The sequence below is a fragment of the Meleagris gallopavo genome, chromosome 1, assembly GCF_000146605.3.
Source record: "Meleagris gallopavo isolate NT-WF06-2002-E0010 breed Aviagen turkey brand Nicholas breeding stock chromosome 1, Turkey_5.1, whole genome shotgun sequence".
NCBI classification, from domain to species: Eukaryota; Metazoa; Chordata; class Aves; order Galliformes; family Phasianidae; genus Meleagris; species Meleagris gallopavo.
In genome coordinates, this window is record NC_015011.2 from 90704123 (window position 1) to 90721474 (window position 17352).

Consider the following 17352-nt stretch of genomic DNA (forward strand, 5'->3'; position numbering starts at 1 on the left):
AGAAATGTGAAGAAAGTCTTTGGAATTCTCATCCTTGCCAACCTGCTGCATTACATCTCTATCTATGCAAAACATGTCAAACCTTTCACTGGTAGTGATTTTGCTAAGTATTGTGAAATACTTTGAAATTAGCATTAGACATCTGTTCACTTGCTGTCATATCTCTACATTCATCCGGAATAAATTAAAATGACTGAGTTAAAAAATTAAGTCATCTGCCTCCAGATTTCTATCATTGCAGGCAAGATCGAGTTTGCTTTGGTATTGCTGCAAGGAGTTCTGTGATGCGGTTCAGTGAAACTGGGACTACTTTTATCAGTAGTTTATTTGTTTTTAAAAAATGAAATAACATTTTAGAGGGTTTTTTTCTTCAGCTTATCATTCAAAGTGAATGTAAGAAGACTATTTTAATAGCAGAGAAGTTCATTTCTGTATTATGCAATACCACATCTTAATTCATTACATGGCAGCATTTTTTGAATCACTCTTCTAATCTGTACCTCCAGAAAGAACAAGCCTCAAGGGATCATCCTGTTGTCTTCTTAACAAAGTTCAAGCTTGAAGAATTAAATTAGAGCCAATCAAAAGCAAAGATTTGGACACTTGAGGATGTAATGATATATAATTTTAGCAGTACAATAAATGTACTCTTCACACTCTGCACACAAGTCAGAGGAGATATACTTTACAATAGAATTCAGGAGTTATAAAAAAGTCTTTCTTCAACCGTTCACGTAAACTCTTGCAAATCTTACGACAACTAACTGTGTCCAAGTAAAAATTTTTAATGGTGTTTAAGAAACTGAAAAATGTCTGTTAATACTACTGAATTACAGAAAATGCACATTTTTACATAAACAAGAAATGTTATCAGGTCTCCCTTGGACTTATTCACTCTTTAGATAACTATTGCTTCCTTTTCTTCTGACAGCGCATCTAGATTTTCTGGCTATCTGTTCCCAGTCTCCTTTTAACTTTGTACAGTTACTTGATGATTTTCTGAACTGCAATGGCAAAGCTCAATCTCCAGCTGAAACCCTGCCAGAATCATCGATTAAAGTATTTCTGGACTTTCAGGAGACAGCTAAAGGCTTTAAAAATATTACGGAAAAAAAAAAAAAGATGGATTAAATGTAGATATATTTAATGAATTCTTTAGTTATGGAGCAGCATTATGGGCAGGGATTTGGTGGAGAGACATGAAAGAGGCTATCATTTTGTAAAGCTGGAGGAAATTTCCAATTTCCTGTTTGCTTTGGGCTTTCTTCTGTCATTCTTTGATTGAATACTATTTTTCAAGTGCATTTTGTTGATTATTAGTTTCATAAATGTATGTGAGCATATTTGAATTGTGTCATAGTTGTTAAACATTATTGGCAGGTCAAGTAAAAATTCCTGGAGAATTTATAATTATTGGGCCTTTTACATCTGGGTCCATGAACATCACAGAATCCCAGAATGGCCCGGGTTGGAAGGGACCTCAAGCATCATGAATCTCCAAACCCCCTGCCACATGCAGGGCCACCAACCTCCCCATTTAATACTAGACCAGGCTGCCCAGGGCCCCATCCAATCTGGCCTTGAACACCTCCAGGACGGGGCATCCACAACCTCTCTGGGCAGCCTGTGCCAGCACCTCACCACTCTCATAGTAAAGAACTTCCCCCTGACATCCAACCTAAATCTCCCCTCCCTCAACTTAAAACCATTTCCCCTTGTCCTGCTGTTATCTACCCTTTCGAAGAGTTGATTCCCCTCCTGTCTGTAGGCTCTCTTTAGGTACTGAAAGTCTGCAATGAGGTCACCTTGCAGCCTTCTTTTCTCCAGGCTGAACAAGCCCAACTCCCTCAGCCTGTCTTCGTAGGGGAGGTGCTCCAGTCCCCTGATCATCTCTGTGGCTCTCCTCTCGACCTTCTCCAACAGCTCCCTGTCCTTCTTGTACTAGGACACAGTACTCCAGATGGGGCCTCACAAGAGCAGAGTAGAGGGGGACAATCACCTCCCTGTCCCTGCTGACCACCCCTCTTCTGATGGAGCCCAAGATACCATTTGCTTTTCGAGCTGCAAGAGCACACTGCTGGATCATGTTAAGCTTTTCATTCATCAGGACTCTCAGGTTCACCCAGGCCCACCTTTCAAGCCTGTTGAGGTCCCTCTGAATGGCATCCCTTCCTTCCACCATGTCAACTACACCACTCAGCTTGGTGTCATCAGCAAACTTGCTGCGGGTGCATAACAGTTACTTTGTTTTTGATATTTTACATCTATTATTGTCTTTTAGCATAATGTGCTCTCCTTAGTTTCAGTTATGTATACTTCTTTTTTTCTTGGATGTTCTAGGCTCCTATTTCTATGTTCATCTCTCAAGATGATCTTAGAACCTTTTTAAGTTTCAGAAATAATGTGTTGCAAAAGATTAGTGATAGACCATATTTAATGATACAAAGTACTGCTGAATGTGTTAAATATGTATGCATATAATATATGAATGTAAAACAAGTTTTTCTTGCTGCATTTTTTTCTGGAAATTTCAAGGGGTAGAACTTTTGTCTGTAGTTGGTAGCTGAGATACACTGTGCTGTTGTTCCCTGAGACTATTGGATGGAAGTCTTTCAATTTCTTAGTGTTTGGCTGACAACACAGAGGGAAGGAAATGTTTGCTTAACTATGTGACAATAATGACAGTAAGAAGGCTGTCTGATTAATTATGCTGGGCATTTAAAAATAAGTCTATCTTCTTATTGAAGAAATTATTATTATTATTAATGAAATCAAGAGGATCTGCAGCCAATAACTCAAGTACACATTGTGAATGTGTTAAGAGGGGGGGAAAAATGATGTATTATTTTCCTTTCTCCCCAAGAAAGGGAGTTCCGTGCTCCATCTTTGGGATCTTTGGAAAATTGCATGAAGCTTTCCCAGATGACTGTCCAAGGACTTCAGCAGTTCAAATCTCCTCTTTTGCAACTGCCTCACATTGAAGAGGACAATCTTAGGCGGGTCTCTAATCATAAAAAGGTATAACGCTACAAATGATGCTTGTTAGTATATTGAATGATGCTTATTAATGTATTTTTCTTCAGCCTACTTGTCTATAAGAGAGCGAGGTCATAAATTAACTAAGGAAAAAGAAAATACTTACATTTATTTATATCTAGGTGTGTATGTATCTATGTGTGTTCTCAGGAATTCAGCACAATATGTCCTAGATCTGTGTGTTTATTGTTCTTTTGAAGTCCATCTCTGTTAGGTGGTAGGAATTAAGATTGGAGATCTAAGTAAAAGAGGTATGTTGACCTCAAAAACCAAAAATACATGATACCAATATATTAGGGCTTTTTTGTACAGGATTCCCATGCAATTCATTTTTTAAAACATTATGGTTCCCTGGATGTAGTCATCAGCCTGCCTAGAAGCATGAACTTGTGTTTAATAAAATACATACTTTTGTCATGGTCTGAAGTAACCAAGTTTTGAGACAAATTTCTGTTTATTTTGTCTTCACCACTTTGCTCTGTAGATCTTTAAAAAAAAAAAAGTTGAATTTATCTGCAATTCAATGTAAAGAGCTAAGTAACTTGTACTTAGTTGTTCTTACAAATGTAAACCACAAAGTACTGAAATATTCTAGTTAAATAAAAGCTCAATTAGCGATGTTTCTTGGCTCAGCTTTCTGAAAAAGCTGGCTGAAGCAATAGTTCTGTAATAAATTTATTCCATTTTCTAAGGGATGACATACTATAGAACATGCCAGTATTTAAAGCAGTTCTTTTTATTAGGTTTGAATAGAAACTCTTTGCTTCATTGCTTCTCAAAACACATTTACTGGTTTTCTAAATAGTGATTTCCTTTATAAGAACATATCAAATATATGTGTATTAGTGATGTAGGGACATGAGTTACTCGATTCTCATCATGTCATTATGAGTTTTTTGTGGACTGCTATGTGATTTCTTTCTTTCTTTTTTTTTTTTTCCTTCTCTAAATGCAGTATAAAATCAAAAGTATTCAGGATTTGGTGAGTTTGAAAGGTTCTGATCGTCGCAACTTACTGCATTTCCTGGAGGATAAGAAATATGATGAAGTTATGGCTGTCCTTGGTAGCTTTCCATATGTCACTATGGATATCAAACCACAGGGTGAGTAGCAGGTCTTTTCTGTATATCTCACCCTTCTGACATTTTGGTAGTCTATTGGCAGTAATCTTCTGGAGGCTTCTGAGACACAACTCATAGTTATTTATGTGCCTTGAAAATGACATACTTTCATGAGTGACAGGCTCTTGTACATGAAATTTATAGTTTGACAAGATAAAATGCATTACAATATTTAACAGATTCCCAAGCCACCTACAGTTTCTCCTGCAGGAGCTTATCTGATGTTTCATCTGTTCATTTAATATTTCACGAGCAATGTGGAATTCTGGTTGAAATAGCACTTTTATTAGCTATCTTTAAAAACTGTGCTTATTCCAGAATTTATGTTCAGTTTATTCCAGTATGAAGAGATCTTCGAATTAGAGACTTTGACTACATGAGTTTTTGTGATTATCTTTGCATGGCTTTTGTATATGGCAGAACTTTTCCATGCTATGCTTAGCTACATTTCGTATGCACTGTATCAACGAGTGTATAATGTTCTTACTAATGCTTAAAATTCCACCGTGGAAAACTTATTTCCCATATTTTGACAAGCAAACCTTTTCTGTCTATAGTTTGTTACTCAGCATGAGGAGGAGTGAACAATGCACATACTTTTCTGTTTAGTTCTGTATTAATATTTTATAAAATACATAGATGTAAAACTAATAAAGATGCTTTCCTGGGGAGGGAGGTAAATAAAATTTTTACACTGGGATGTAATTATATTCTTCCCTGAGACATTCTCAAGCTCATAGACTGCAGAGATAAACTCCTCAGAGGCTTTCCTGTGGGTTTAGTGTTTGAGACTTTAGTTAAAGTAATCACTGCTGTTCTTTCGCTTTCCTTTGCCTTCTACTTAAAAAAGAATTAAATGCATGATTGTGAACGTGGCATTGAAATCGAGTTGTTAATCATATGAAAGTCAGGAAAATCAAAGTTACAATTCCCGGAACTAATACAACAAGGTCCTTTTGGTCGTATGTGGTATTTCATGTTTCTGAAATGTTACACTTTAATATTTATTATGCACAATATAATTGAATTATGGTTCCCACAACAATCTTAACTTTGATTTTTTTTTTCTAACTTCCATGCAATTAAAATTTCAAACTCAATGTTGCTGTTTTATAGTTTGCTGAATGACTAGTCCTCATCCTGATGGTGCATTTGATGTTGTAAGATACTTATTAAAAATACTTTGAGATTGTATGCTTACATTTAGACATAACAAAGCCAAGATTTTTTTCAAACAGAAAATAATATTTAGTAAGTTTAATAGATTCCTTGCTTTTCTTTTTATGCTAGTTTTGGATGATGAAGACAGCAACAATATTACAGTAGGTTCTCTTGTCACTGTTCTGGTCACACTAACGAGGCAGACCATGGCAGTAAGTATTAAGATCGCTTGTTCGATATGGCTAACTGCAACTATGTGCTAATAAACAAGCATTTTTTAATTGGGGAACTAGTATGTTGTTTTGCAGATGTCACTGTAAAATTACAATTTGAATCGGAGGACTTGTGCTCTTAACCCTCCCTTATATTTCTGTTTCTGAATAAGACAGCTGTCCTGGGATTAAAGTCCAGCCAGACCCATTGCAGCTGACTAGGAAACAGTAAAACAATAGGCAGATGATACTGCCCTGTGATTTTTGAACAGCAGGAAAAAAACATTCAGAAACTCATTTCTTGAGCTAGAATGAAGTGTTTGCTCTAATACTAAGGGTAATGTTTGAAATTGATTTTCCTTTATGTGGATTCATAATGCTAGAAATCCATTGATTTTTTGGACACTTAGAAGCTCAGTCCAGCAAAGTGTGGCATATATATACAACAAAATAGAAGAATGGATGTATAGAAGAATGGTTAAAGATGCTTTCTAGAGTGAACTCCACTAGGCAACCTGGCCTTGATATTAAATAGTGTAAAATGAGAACTAGCCTATTATATGCTGCTTTTTTCTTGAGTGGTATCTCATATCTGCCATCATTCTATAAGACACATCCTTAAATTTTTTGGATGTTGTTTTCAGTTGTGTATTTTATATTTTGAAGTAAGATATGCATGAAAATGTTCACTTTATACAGAGATATTCCAGTCTACAGAATACTAACACTAATTGTGTTTTTGTCTTAATGTTTCATATTTCTAGTCTAATTGTCATCCTGTGTCCCTGAGTAGCAGTGCAGCTGTTAGTTTTTAATGCTCTGGCAATTGGAGCAGAATTTGCATTTTACTACTGCTTGATTTTGTGATGCAGGATTTCTGTTTTATAAGACAATCAGATTCTCTGGAACAAGATGACACTTTTTTTTTTTTTTCCTAAATTTCTTTTTAATGCTTGTGATGGAAAAATCCCAGACCAAATGTTTGAAATAGTGTTTAATTTTGATGTGTTAATCCCCTGTGGTGTTTGTCCCTTTCAGACCCGATTTCACAGTATTTAGCTTAAGTTCAACTATAAATTCAGCTCTTTCATTATTCATTCCTTTGGTACAGAGAGTCACTAACGCTTTTCATATGTTTCTCTGTCAGGAAGTGTTTGAAAAGGAACAGTCTATATGTTCAGCGGAAGAGCAACCAGCAGAAGATGGAGTAAGTTAAGAACAAATGTTCTTCTTGCCTAACTGAAAGCAACTCTCTTGAGTTGCTCATCTTGCATTTCTCAAGCAAATTTTTCAGAAACGCCTGCTAGGTGTCTCTTGAACTCTGCTTTCTAACTTTGGTTCTCAGCTAAAATGCTTGAAGTGCAGTGAATGTCTGAAATTTTGATGAACAGAAAAAAACACTTTAAATACTGCTTTCTTGCAGCAAGGAGATAGCAACAAAGTTAAGAGCAAAGGATGGCAGCAAAAGAATAAAGGAACCAAGAAAGCTTCAAAATCAAAGAAAAAGAAGCCATTGAAAAAGAAACCTGTGCCACCTTCGTTGCAGCCACCAAAACAGCAGAAGCAAAAGCAAGCTAATGGGGTAGCTCATAAATTCATTGATATTTTAATTTTATGTTCAGTTTGTCGTTCCTAAATTGACAGAGTTTTTTTGTCTCTTAATTCTATTCTTCTATAAAGTATGTTTTCTGAAATACTTTCTTTCCTGAAATTTAAAAATCAGTGGTAAAATTTTAGATAACGACTCTAGTAGTATATCTTGTGGCCCACTGGAAGTTGTGCCTATCTAATTTAGAAGGGTGTCATCTTATTTGCTTTTTATTACTTTTGTTATGCTGCCATCTGGGAGATGAACAGTTCTATATCTTTTGCTTTTCATTTAAGGGCAAAAAGGAGGTTTTCCTCTGGTAAATTAAATAAGTTTAGTACCTTTACGTTTGCTCTGCATGATGTTTTCTCCATCTCTCAGTCTGTGTTGTAGATGCTTTTCTTACATTCTCTGTTTTTTGTATAATTTCTTTGAAATGTCACCTCAAAATCACTCTGTTTTCTCCTATTTATGTTGCTGATGTCATACAGAGAAGAAACGTTGCTTCCCTGTTCCCCTTAAGACATGCAGTCAAAAATAATCTTCACCGTACACTTCTCTGTGACATAGGATGTGTAGTTCAAGTAGGAAGCGAGGGCCTTGACCTTAAAACAAGTGCTGTTAATGCTACCATAATGCAGACAAACTAAGAGTTGCATTTCTTGTTGTTATTTTCCCCTCTAGGAAGTAGTTGTGAAAGAAGAAGAAGAGGACATCTCTGATAAAGGAAGTGAATCTGAAGAAGAAGAAACAAACAGGGACTCTCAAAGCGAGAAAGATGATGGAAGTGACAGGGAATCTGACAGAGAACAAGATGAAAAACAAAACAAAGACGATGAAGCTGTAAGTTTGTTGGTTTTTTTCCAAGGGTAATGCTGCCACTGGGGTTGAGAGAAAATGTGTTTTAATCCTCTAGCATCGCCTCAGGCTAGGCAACACTGGAATGAAGGAATAATGTTGGGACTCCAGAGGTTTTCAGTCCTTATTGTAGCAGAAGTGCTTTGTCTGTTTTGGAGAGAACAGTGAAAGGTCTTTGAAGCATGGACAGAAAGCTTAAAAATGACATGAGAAAAATAACTTCAGGGAGAGATTATAATGTTTCTTTCAGCTTAATTTGATTATTAACTGCTACAGATTGTGAAATAAAACCTCTCCTTTGAACTTCATTCTTTATATGCAGTTATTGTTGCATACTGCTGCAAGTATGCAGTAGTAGAAGGAAATTGTACATGCTTGATATGAAAACTTTACTGTTAATTATTAGCTTAGTCTTTTGAAACTGTGGCTTAAGAGCTTGCAATTGAGAATGAGGCACTGTGGGTGTAGATGATTTCACCACAGGTCTTGCAGTAGAAGACTCTGTAGGCAGCTGGTGGCCTCATAGAGGATGAGAATAAGCTTCTGATTTGAAAAAATAAAATCATTAGGGCACTTACAGGTTACATAGTCAGTGTTTATAGGCAGTGCTGCAGAGGGGAATTCTAAAGATTGTGCACAACCGTGCAGATCTGTGATTCGTTTTTGTTTTTTAAAACACTTAGAAGTGATCTCTTAAGTTTTACTGTTTTACCGTTACTTCTTGTTGTGGTGTTTGGTTTTTTTTTTAATTGTACTTTGTAACCTAATCTCTGTGCCTCTCCCTTTCATGATATATAATGTAGCACAGTGTAAGAACTTGTCAGAGATAGATTTTCCATGGACACACACACACGCACGTATATATGCATATGTTGGTTTTTTTTGTTTGTTTTTTTGCCAGGAGATGGCTAGTGCATAGTAACTCTTAAAATTTGTCTTTGACAGGAGTGGCAAGAATTACAGCAAAGTATACAGAGAAAAGAACGAGCTCTTCTTGAAACCAAGTCAAAGATAACGCATCCTGTTTACAGTCTCTTTTTTCCTGAGGTCAGTAATAGAAAACTTCTACGGTTGTGAGTCGTAAGAATTTATATAATTAGTTGCTCTCTATATTTTTACAGGAAATTTGAGGCTTTTTAAAGAGTCTTTTAATACTTGAAAAAGTTGCTAATCTTCAATTTAAAAAGTTTTAATTTCTAAAATCCTCTTAACTCCCCTCAGATACTTTCATAAAACCTACTGATGCATTATTCTTTCTACCCAGAGACTTGCAAAATTGTATATAATTAAAAGTTCTTCTTGACAGCAAGAAAGCTAAGGTTTTCTTCTGCTGATTTATTACATAAGGATAAAATCAGAATTAAATTTTTCTGATACAGGATTTTAATTTATAGTACTTTTCTTCCCTTTGTGCTATGGAGCATGAAAGCCCAGCAGCAGCTCTAATACAGAATTAAGGTATAACAATACTTGTTCTTTAGCAAACTGCAAGCATCTGTGAGAGAGGGAGTTCCTGTCCTATGTTAACAGTAATGACAGCAGAGTCTGGGAAGTTGTTTAGATCACTGGTAGTTCTGGCTTGCTGCTTAACTTCTTGTCTCAGTGCAACAACATGGTGGCAACACAAGGGTGAAGCTAGAGATGAAGTTATGGAAGTTGGAAAGAGTTAGCAAACTACCCCTGTACAAGAGCGTATTCTGGAAGTGGTGCAAGTCAGTCACAGACCAGTCTTGTCTATTGAGCTTAAAAACACAAGGGCAAGTTTGAGGAGGTGTCAGAGAAAGGAGATGGGGATGTATTTAAGAATAGTGCTTCAGGACTGTACGTAAACTGTGGTGTCTCTGTGGCAGCCTTAGATGTTGAAAGTTCAATTGGTTGTTTCTTATGCAAACTGCTGACCAGTTCACTGGTGACTGAAAACCCATCACAACAATGAAACTTTGAAAAAGGTGAGACTTTTCAAATGTGGCTTTTATGTTCTGAGCAATTAAGTTAGGTTTCTGGGAGATGATCAGGGTGGAACCAGAGTGGAGTGATTGGGCATGCTTTCTTTCTGGGCCAGTGGTTGAAAGGGCTCCTTTTGCTTCTCTGTTGATTGACTAGGGAGCTAATCTAGGATCTCTTCTCCTGCATTGTGCTGACTCTAGTAACAACGGAAGGTATGAAAACCTTGTGCTTCCTTTTCTGGTTTAAAGAAGGTGACTGGGATGAGGAAGAACAGGAAAACATGGGTGAAGAAAAGGATGCTGTATATTTACTCCTCCTCTTCACTCCCCAAGGCTCTTTAAGGACATGCTTGTTGCATTCCCTTTTGTCCCTGTGCTTGTGATCCTATTATTCCTACTACTTTTAACCAGATCTGCCAACTTTAGGAAGTGAAGTGTGGGAATCACGAGTCTTCTGGACCTCTGTAGAGGTGAAGGCATAATTGCAAGATCAGGGATCTGACCAATTATCCTTTATTTTCTTGTGTGATTTCTTCTTAATTTCTTCTAAGAAGCCAGGCAATATATACAACTATGCCAAAGAAACTGTCTTCTTAAAGACCTTAGGTGAGAATTATGCTGCCTCACGATGTCCAATTTTGTAACAATTAATCTTAATGCTCAGACGGTGAGTAAGTGCTAAGCCCAGGGCCAGAAAGGTGCTGACAATTAGTATTTCTCTCTTTTACTGCACCAAAGCTTCCAGGCTTCAATCAGAGACTTTGCTTTAACTTGCTCTTAAGAAATAAGCTGCCTAAACCTCAGCTGTGTTACCCACAGCTGCTGATGGATTTTGTGATAAAAACAAAATGCAGTAGTGTGGCTAAAAAAAATAATCTAGGACTAAATTGTATGTTTGAGCTTGAAAGATACATGTGTAGTCTCATTGTATCGCAGTCATAAGTTTTCCAGTCTTCACTGATTTCCTGAAAGTTAAATGCAGCTGTACTTAGTGCTGCAGTTGGAGCATATTCAAACCTGTAAAATCTGAAGAACAAAACACTTTGGGCAGTTTTTTTTTTTCCCCTCTGTGATTTATACTGTTCCTTATATTGTGGTCACTGCCAGTTCAGAGGTGTTAAGGATGAAGTGTTGTATCAATCCCTGTATTTCCAAGGTTTATGGATGTTTGAGTGTAGCTGAGCCTCATATAATGGTCCTCAGGAGGCAGTCCTAACACCATCATGTAAGTTTTTAGGCAGTTGATTGCTTTGCCAGCGATGAATCTTTAATCTTATGCAGGTTCCTAAAGAATTATCTTTTGCTTCCACATCCGTAAATCCAGAAACTGCACAGATTGTAGTTTTGACATTTTTAGGTAGAAACTGGCCCTAGTATTCCAATTTCGTGAACATATTGGTTCACTGGCATGCCAAACCTTGCACCCATCTGTTAAAGGGCATTTTGCCCATTTGCCTGTTAGCTTGCCAGATCCTCACAGGCATAAACTTGAAATTCCACCCAATAAGAGAGCAGAAAATGACACTCCTGCACAGTTGTCTTTTCTGTAAAAAATTACTTTGTGTTCAGGAGCTTTACTTCCCAAGAGTTTATGCTATAGAATCCTTTGAACATTAATTAATGTCTTTTTGATCTATAAGCTGGTGTCAACAGAGATAGTTAACTTTCTTCCTAGTAGCTGGTATGTTGCTGTGTTTTGGGTTTAGGATGCTAATAATGGGATGATAACACAGCAATGTTTTATTGCTGAGCAGTGATGACACAGAGTCAAGGACGTTTCAGCTTCTCATGGTGCCCTGCCAGCAACGAGTTGGGAGGGGCCAGCAGCAGGACAGCTGCCCCAGAGTGGCCAGGTGGATATCCCACACCATGTGACACTAAAGTGGGGAGAGTTGGCTTTTGAGGGGGAATAAATGCTACTTGTGAGCATCAGCGTGTGGTGACCAGTTGCATTGTGCACCACTTATTTATATATTCTTTTATCATTATTATTATTACTTTCCCTTCCTTTCCCATCCAATTAAACTGTGTATCTCAACCCACAAGTTTTACCTTTTCTCCAGTTCTCCCCACTTACCCCAGTGTGGGTGGGTGGGCGAGCAGCTGTGTGGTACTGCATTGCTGCTGGGTTACATCACAGCAGTCCTTGTACTACTTACACTGTTTAGCTTTCTATTCTTAGAACCCTCTTGGCTAGGAAGCAAATATCTCTACTTCTCCACTACAACTGTTAAGGAAATTGACAACGTATTTATTGCTGAAACCTAGAGTTAAAATAATTTATGGCTTGTAATCGTATGGGACAGTTACAAGTAAAGTTTGCTGAGAATAGTTGAAACAAGAGTTGTTTGTAACTAATTCTGGTCCCAAGTAGTGGCCAAATAGTTTTGTGTCCTGTTCTCTGTGCCTGCTATTGTAAACACACGAAGTAATGTGTTGCTTTGCTGTGATGCAGTTGCTTTTACTTTTATACACTGAAGAATGGGCATTAACATGTTGAGTCAATTTTACACTCCTTTGCTCTGGGACGGAGCAGTGCCAATCAGGATCTTTTGGTTAATGGTGTGTGTTCTGCTGTTATAAATCTATGCTTTGCTAGTTGAGTATTTCAGTGAGATGATGATGATCCTTTCTTGCATAGAAATTAGCCATTAGCCACTTTTAAAGAGAAAAATTAAATTATTTAAGGTTTTTTTTCTTTATTTTCTACCTCCATTATATAGATTTCAGACCAGGAAACACTGGTCCTAAAGTGTTACAAAAAGGGAAAAAAAACCACAGAATTTTGGACTATTGAGGGGAAAAAAAATAATCTACATGTTAGCAGCATTTGGTTTCCACCTGTGGAATTTGGACAAGGCTTAGCAGTGTTGTTAAAGCCCTCTACACCCTTTCAGTCAGTCCTTCCAATATTGTTAGATTTAAAAACAAAAGAGCAGCATTCTTGCAGCACTGAAACATGGTGGTTGGTGGTATAAATACACAAAAATTGTCTTCTGGTTTGGAGTTTAACTTATATAGCTATCATAAGACATCCTCTTTAGGACTTCACTCTGTTACAAACCTGACCAATTACAAGACTGTCAAGAGTGTGTAGAAATTGTCTCATAACACAGCAGTGTAACATTTGAATTGTCTAAAAGGCATAGGGTGCTTCATCCCCATTTTCTCCTTAAGGGTAAGTTTATACTGTTGTGACTATTAGACTTCTCTCCTGCTCCTTTTCCTCACTGTTTTATTTTCATCTGCCCATCTCTTTGCTATTTACTGTTCTCTCTCTCTTCTTTTTTTTTTTTTTAATAAGAGAAGACTTTAGGGGATAATGGAAACTTGTGGTACTAAACTAACCTTTCAATAGAAAGCTTTTATTAAATCAACATAGGATTTTGTTGCTGTTGTTCTAAAACGTATATCAGAGGGTTAGCCAGAAAGGAGTAGTGGTTAAAGGATTGATGTACAGTAATGGTTAAAGGAGCTGTACAGTCATTTCCCATTTGAGAATGGTTGCTGCTGAACTGCACCACAGTCTTAAAAGTCCAGTCAAGCGATAAACTATTATTTTTGCATGGTAACTTGCTGTCTTTTATGAGAGGTGGCTTGCATTTAATTTTAATTTGTTTAGGAATTCTGCTTTAGTACCTTTGAACCCTGTGGTTCTTTTAAAAGCTGTGTATGATAAACAACAGTTTGGTGTCCTTTACGAACATCAATATTGCATCCAGTTCCTTGAAGTGAAACATTGCCACCTCCAAATTCCAGCTTTCAGCAGATTCCTGTCTTTTGGAGCAGGAGAAACAAACTGAGGCGATACATGCTTTCCTGAAAAAGATTACTTACTGGGAAGAGCTACAAGAACTGCCTTGTAGCACGCTTTGCTCTGCACGCTTTTCATCCAGGCAGGGTTTCTGTCAGAAGACCCAAGCTATTATTATACGGAATGGGTGATGTTGCTCCTGTATGAAATTTGCTCTGTAATTTTCTGTGGGCACAATTCTTCAGAATGGTTCTGTGACTGACACGGTATCTTAGGCTGGCTATGTGGAATGAAGCCTTCAGAGTCAAACAGCTACTTGTGATAACCTGGTTGCTTTTAGTATGCAGCATATACTATTATTTTTGTTAATACGTAGCCAAAAGTTTTTAACTCATCCATTCTGCCCGACACACACAAACCTTTGTATCTGTATTCTAAGGCCCAGTGAGTCATAACTGCCAGTTGAAAAGTGTAGAAGCATCTTTTTGCGTCTTGTCTTTTTTCAATATTTTACTTTCTTTCCTTTATGAAAGGAAAAACAAGAGTGGTGGTGGCTATATATTGCCGATCGGAAGGAGCAGATGCTAATATGTATGCCATATCATGTTTGTACACTAAAAGATAAAGAAGAGGTAAGTACTGGATGAGTTTACTTTTCGAATATTACAAAACCACACTGAAGTGTCTCATGGTATGCAAATACATTTAATTGACTTAAATTTTAATTTTTTCATACTTGTCATACTTTATACTAGGAAACAAATTTTACTGTTCTGATAGAGGCAGACAAGAACCTTTTAACTGTGAAAATTGATAATGGAAAAATGAAAAAATAATTTAAGAGGACTTTTAACTTTGTTTCCAGATCATATATATTTTTTCTTGATATCAAAAGCTGATGAAAACCCATATTCATACAAAGTGATCATTTTTAGAGAAAATTATTCAGATGTGTAAGAAATACTAACTCCTCTTTTTCTGTAAAAACAGAAGTTGTGACAAATTAATTAGCCTCAGCTCATGTGAGCCTTTCTTATGGTTTATGAGACCGTAAGTTTTTGCTGTGTTTTCATTTTTTTCTGAAAACTGGAGATTTGGTGTATTTTATACTTTCAAAATAGATTTCATGTTGCAATTTGGATAACAGAAGAGTTAAGCTAATTCTTCCAGCAGACTCAATTTTTAAACCTGTTTGGATTTTGAAGATGTAGAAAGTGTATGACAGGGTGATGTTGTGTACTGAAAAATGTAGAGCTCCTTTGGTCTAAATTGGGGGGAAAAAATGACTCATTATTTGTCTTTAATGGGAGTAACTGTTCTTGGGTATTCAGTCTCTTTTCTGCAGATGCTTTATAGTGTAGAGATTCTCAGATATATGTCACTCATAAGAAACTCAAAAAAATATATATGATTCTGTAGTACTTATTGTTCATTAGAATACTCAGTTGTTTGTTTTAATGCGTCACTTCAAAGTAGTAAGAATTCACGATTTCTGTTTTGCAGGTAGAGCTGAAATTCCCAGCACCGGGCAAGCCTGGAAACTACCAGTACACAGTTTATTTAAGATCAGATTCGTATATGGGTTTGGACCAGATTAAACCATTGAAGGTGATGTTTAATTGGATTATGTGTTACCTGGTTGAAAACAAACAAACAAACAAAAAACAGAACAAAGAAACAGCCCCATTATCTTTAAGAATTCACTGTGTTCTAATTTTAATGTAGCTTATTAAATCTGCCTGATCCCAGTAGTGGAAACATTATGTTGGATTAAACAGAACTAAAGTTCTGTTTGTGATGCTTCCCAGTGCGTGCATTTTAACACCTTTTTTTTCATATTGCAGAATTTTTGTAATATAATTTGCTCTGGACTTATCTTGAGCTCTGCCATGCAATTTCTCTCTGCTTACATACGTCCAGTCAATAGGAAAATCTGGCATGCCTTTTTACCAGAAACAGATTTATTTTAACTGTCAGTTTTGTGCGGCACATTCTTTTTACTTCTGTTTTTATTCTCTTAGTCTGGTTTGTGTTTTTTGTGACTCTTTTTTTCCTCTTTTCTTTCTTTTTCTTAATTCAATTACAGCTGGAAGTTCACGAAGCAAAACCAGTGCCAGAAAATCATCCTCAGTGGGATACAGCAATAGAAGGTGATGAGGACCAGGAAGACAGCGAGGGCTTTGAAGACAGTTTTGAGGAAGAAGAGGAAGAGGAGGATGATGATGATTAAAACAATACCGTTAATTAACTACGATATCTGCACACACTGCAAACTCTTGGTCTGACTGTGGAACTGTACAATAAACAAGAAACACAGTACAGAAGCTTTGAGAAGGCTGAGTTTAATTTTTCTTTACCAATTAAGAGTGCATTATGTAACTTCTCAGTGGAGGTGAAACTAATCTGTTGCCATTGATACAACCTTGGAATATGCTTACGGCTCATTATAGCCTTCGAGTGCAGGATGGTGCATTTGTTTCAATTGAAAATAAAAGCTTTTTTATTATAAATATCTGGAAGTGTGGGCTATGTATCGTCTGATGAGTTTAGGGTCCAATTTAAATAAAAGGTACTACTAGCTAGGAGAAAACTTAAAATCAAATTTGCTGCATTAGAAATTTATTTTAGAAGACATTTTGGTGTAGTTGACATTACACATCTCTGTTGACTGAAACAACATCTGCTCAACTTTCAAACTTGGTTTCGTGGTATTCTTTCAATATTTTGCTGTGAAACTGCTCACATCATTCATAGCTTTAAAAACCTGTTTTACTTAACTTGATTAGTATAAATTAACACCATACCTATTGCCACATTCCACTTATACCAGAGGGCTGCTTTTTTAGGATTGTTGTCTTTTTATGCCCAAGATAATCATAGAAATCAAACTTTTTTGACTCTGGCTTAAAACATTTTTAAGCCTTTATTTCACCAGGTCAACAGAAGCTCTGAATCTTTTGATAAACAAAATACCTGAAAGCATCTTTGCAACCATGTGCTACGTAAGTTGGTGGCTTTTGATTAATGCCTTTGTAAAAGGTAAATGCTGGAAAGCCAAAAGTAACATGCAAAGAGTGCATGTTGTGTATCAGTTTTGAATTTTCATCAACAAACTGGAAAAATTGATGCCTGTTTTCAGTTGTAATAACGTGCATCTCTTAAAGTTTGGAGGTATTTTTTTTTTTGTCTCCTTCAGGTCTGTAGATAAGACAGTGATTCTACCCTACCCATTTAGAAAGATCAGATATTAAGTTCAGGGAAGAGAGAATCAGGGCTGTTGGTTTATTGTATAACTTGTCAAAAGCAACAGACAGGTTCTTCTTCTTCTGAACTAAGACAATGCAATGGTGTGAGACATGGGACAAGTTGTCATGCAGAGAAAACTCCATCCTATGAAAATCACCCAAGGCCAGGTCAGTTGTGCACTAATTTGTGACCTTGTTTATTAAAAAGGGATGTCACTTTAAATGCAAATTTACATTGATATATTCTTTGTAATTGCAATAGTTGCAAATAAAATTTGAAAATGTTCTAAATGAGGTTATGGTATCTTTCAAAGTGCTTCTGAAGTGCATATCCTACAGAAAAAAAAACTTGTAAAGCTTAAACAGTGTCAGGTGTTCAAAATCAAGTATGAAGTCTAGGTTTACTTTAAGTGACTTGTACACTTGTCATC

At 36.6% G+C, this 17352-nt stretch overlaps 1 protein-coding gene across 1 annotated transcript; it reads left to right on the plus strand.

The window, feature by feature from the left end:
* The first annotated feature begins 2836 nt into the window (after window positions 1-2836).
* LOC100546640 (translocation protein SEC63 homolog) lies at window positions 2837-16188 on the plus strand. The gene is made up of 10 exons (XM_031556564.1): window positions 2837-3018; window positions 3992-4139; window positions 5448-5530; window positions 6678-6737; window positions 6954-7112; window positions 7803-7961; window positions 8922-9023; window positions 14210-14308; window positions 15180-15284; window positions 15763-16188. The coding sequence occupies exons 1-10, from the start codon at window positions 2908-2910 to the stop codon at window positions 15904-15906; spliced, it is 1170 nt and encodes a 389-aa protein (XP_031412424.1). The 5' UTR covers window positions 2837-2907; the 3' UTR covers window positions 15907-16188.
* The last annotated feature ends 1164 nt before the right edge of the window (window positions 16189-17352 follow it).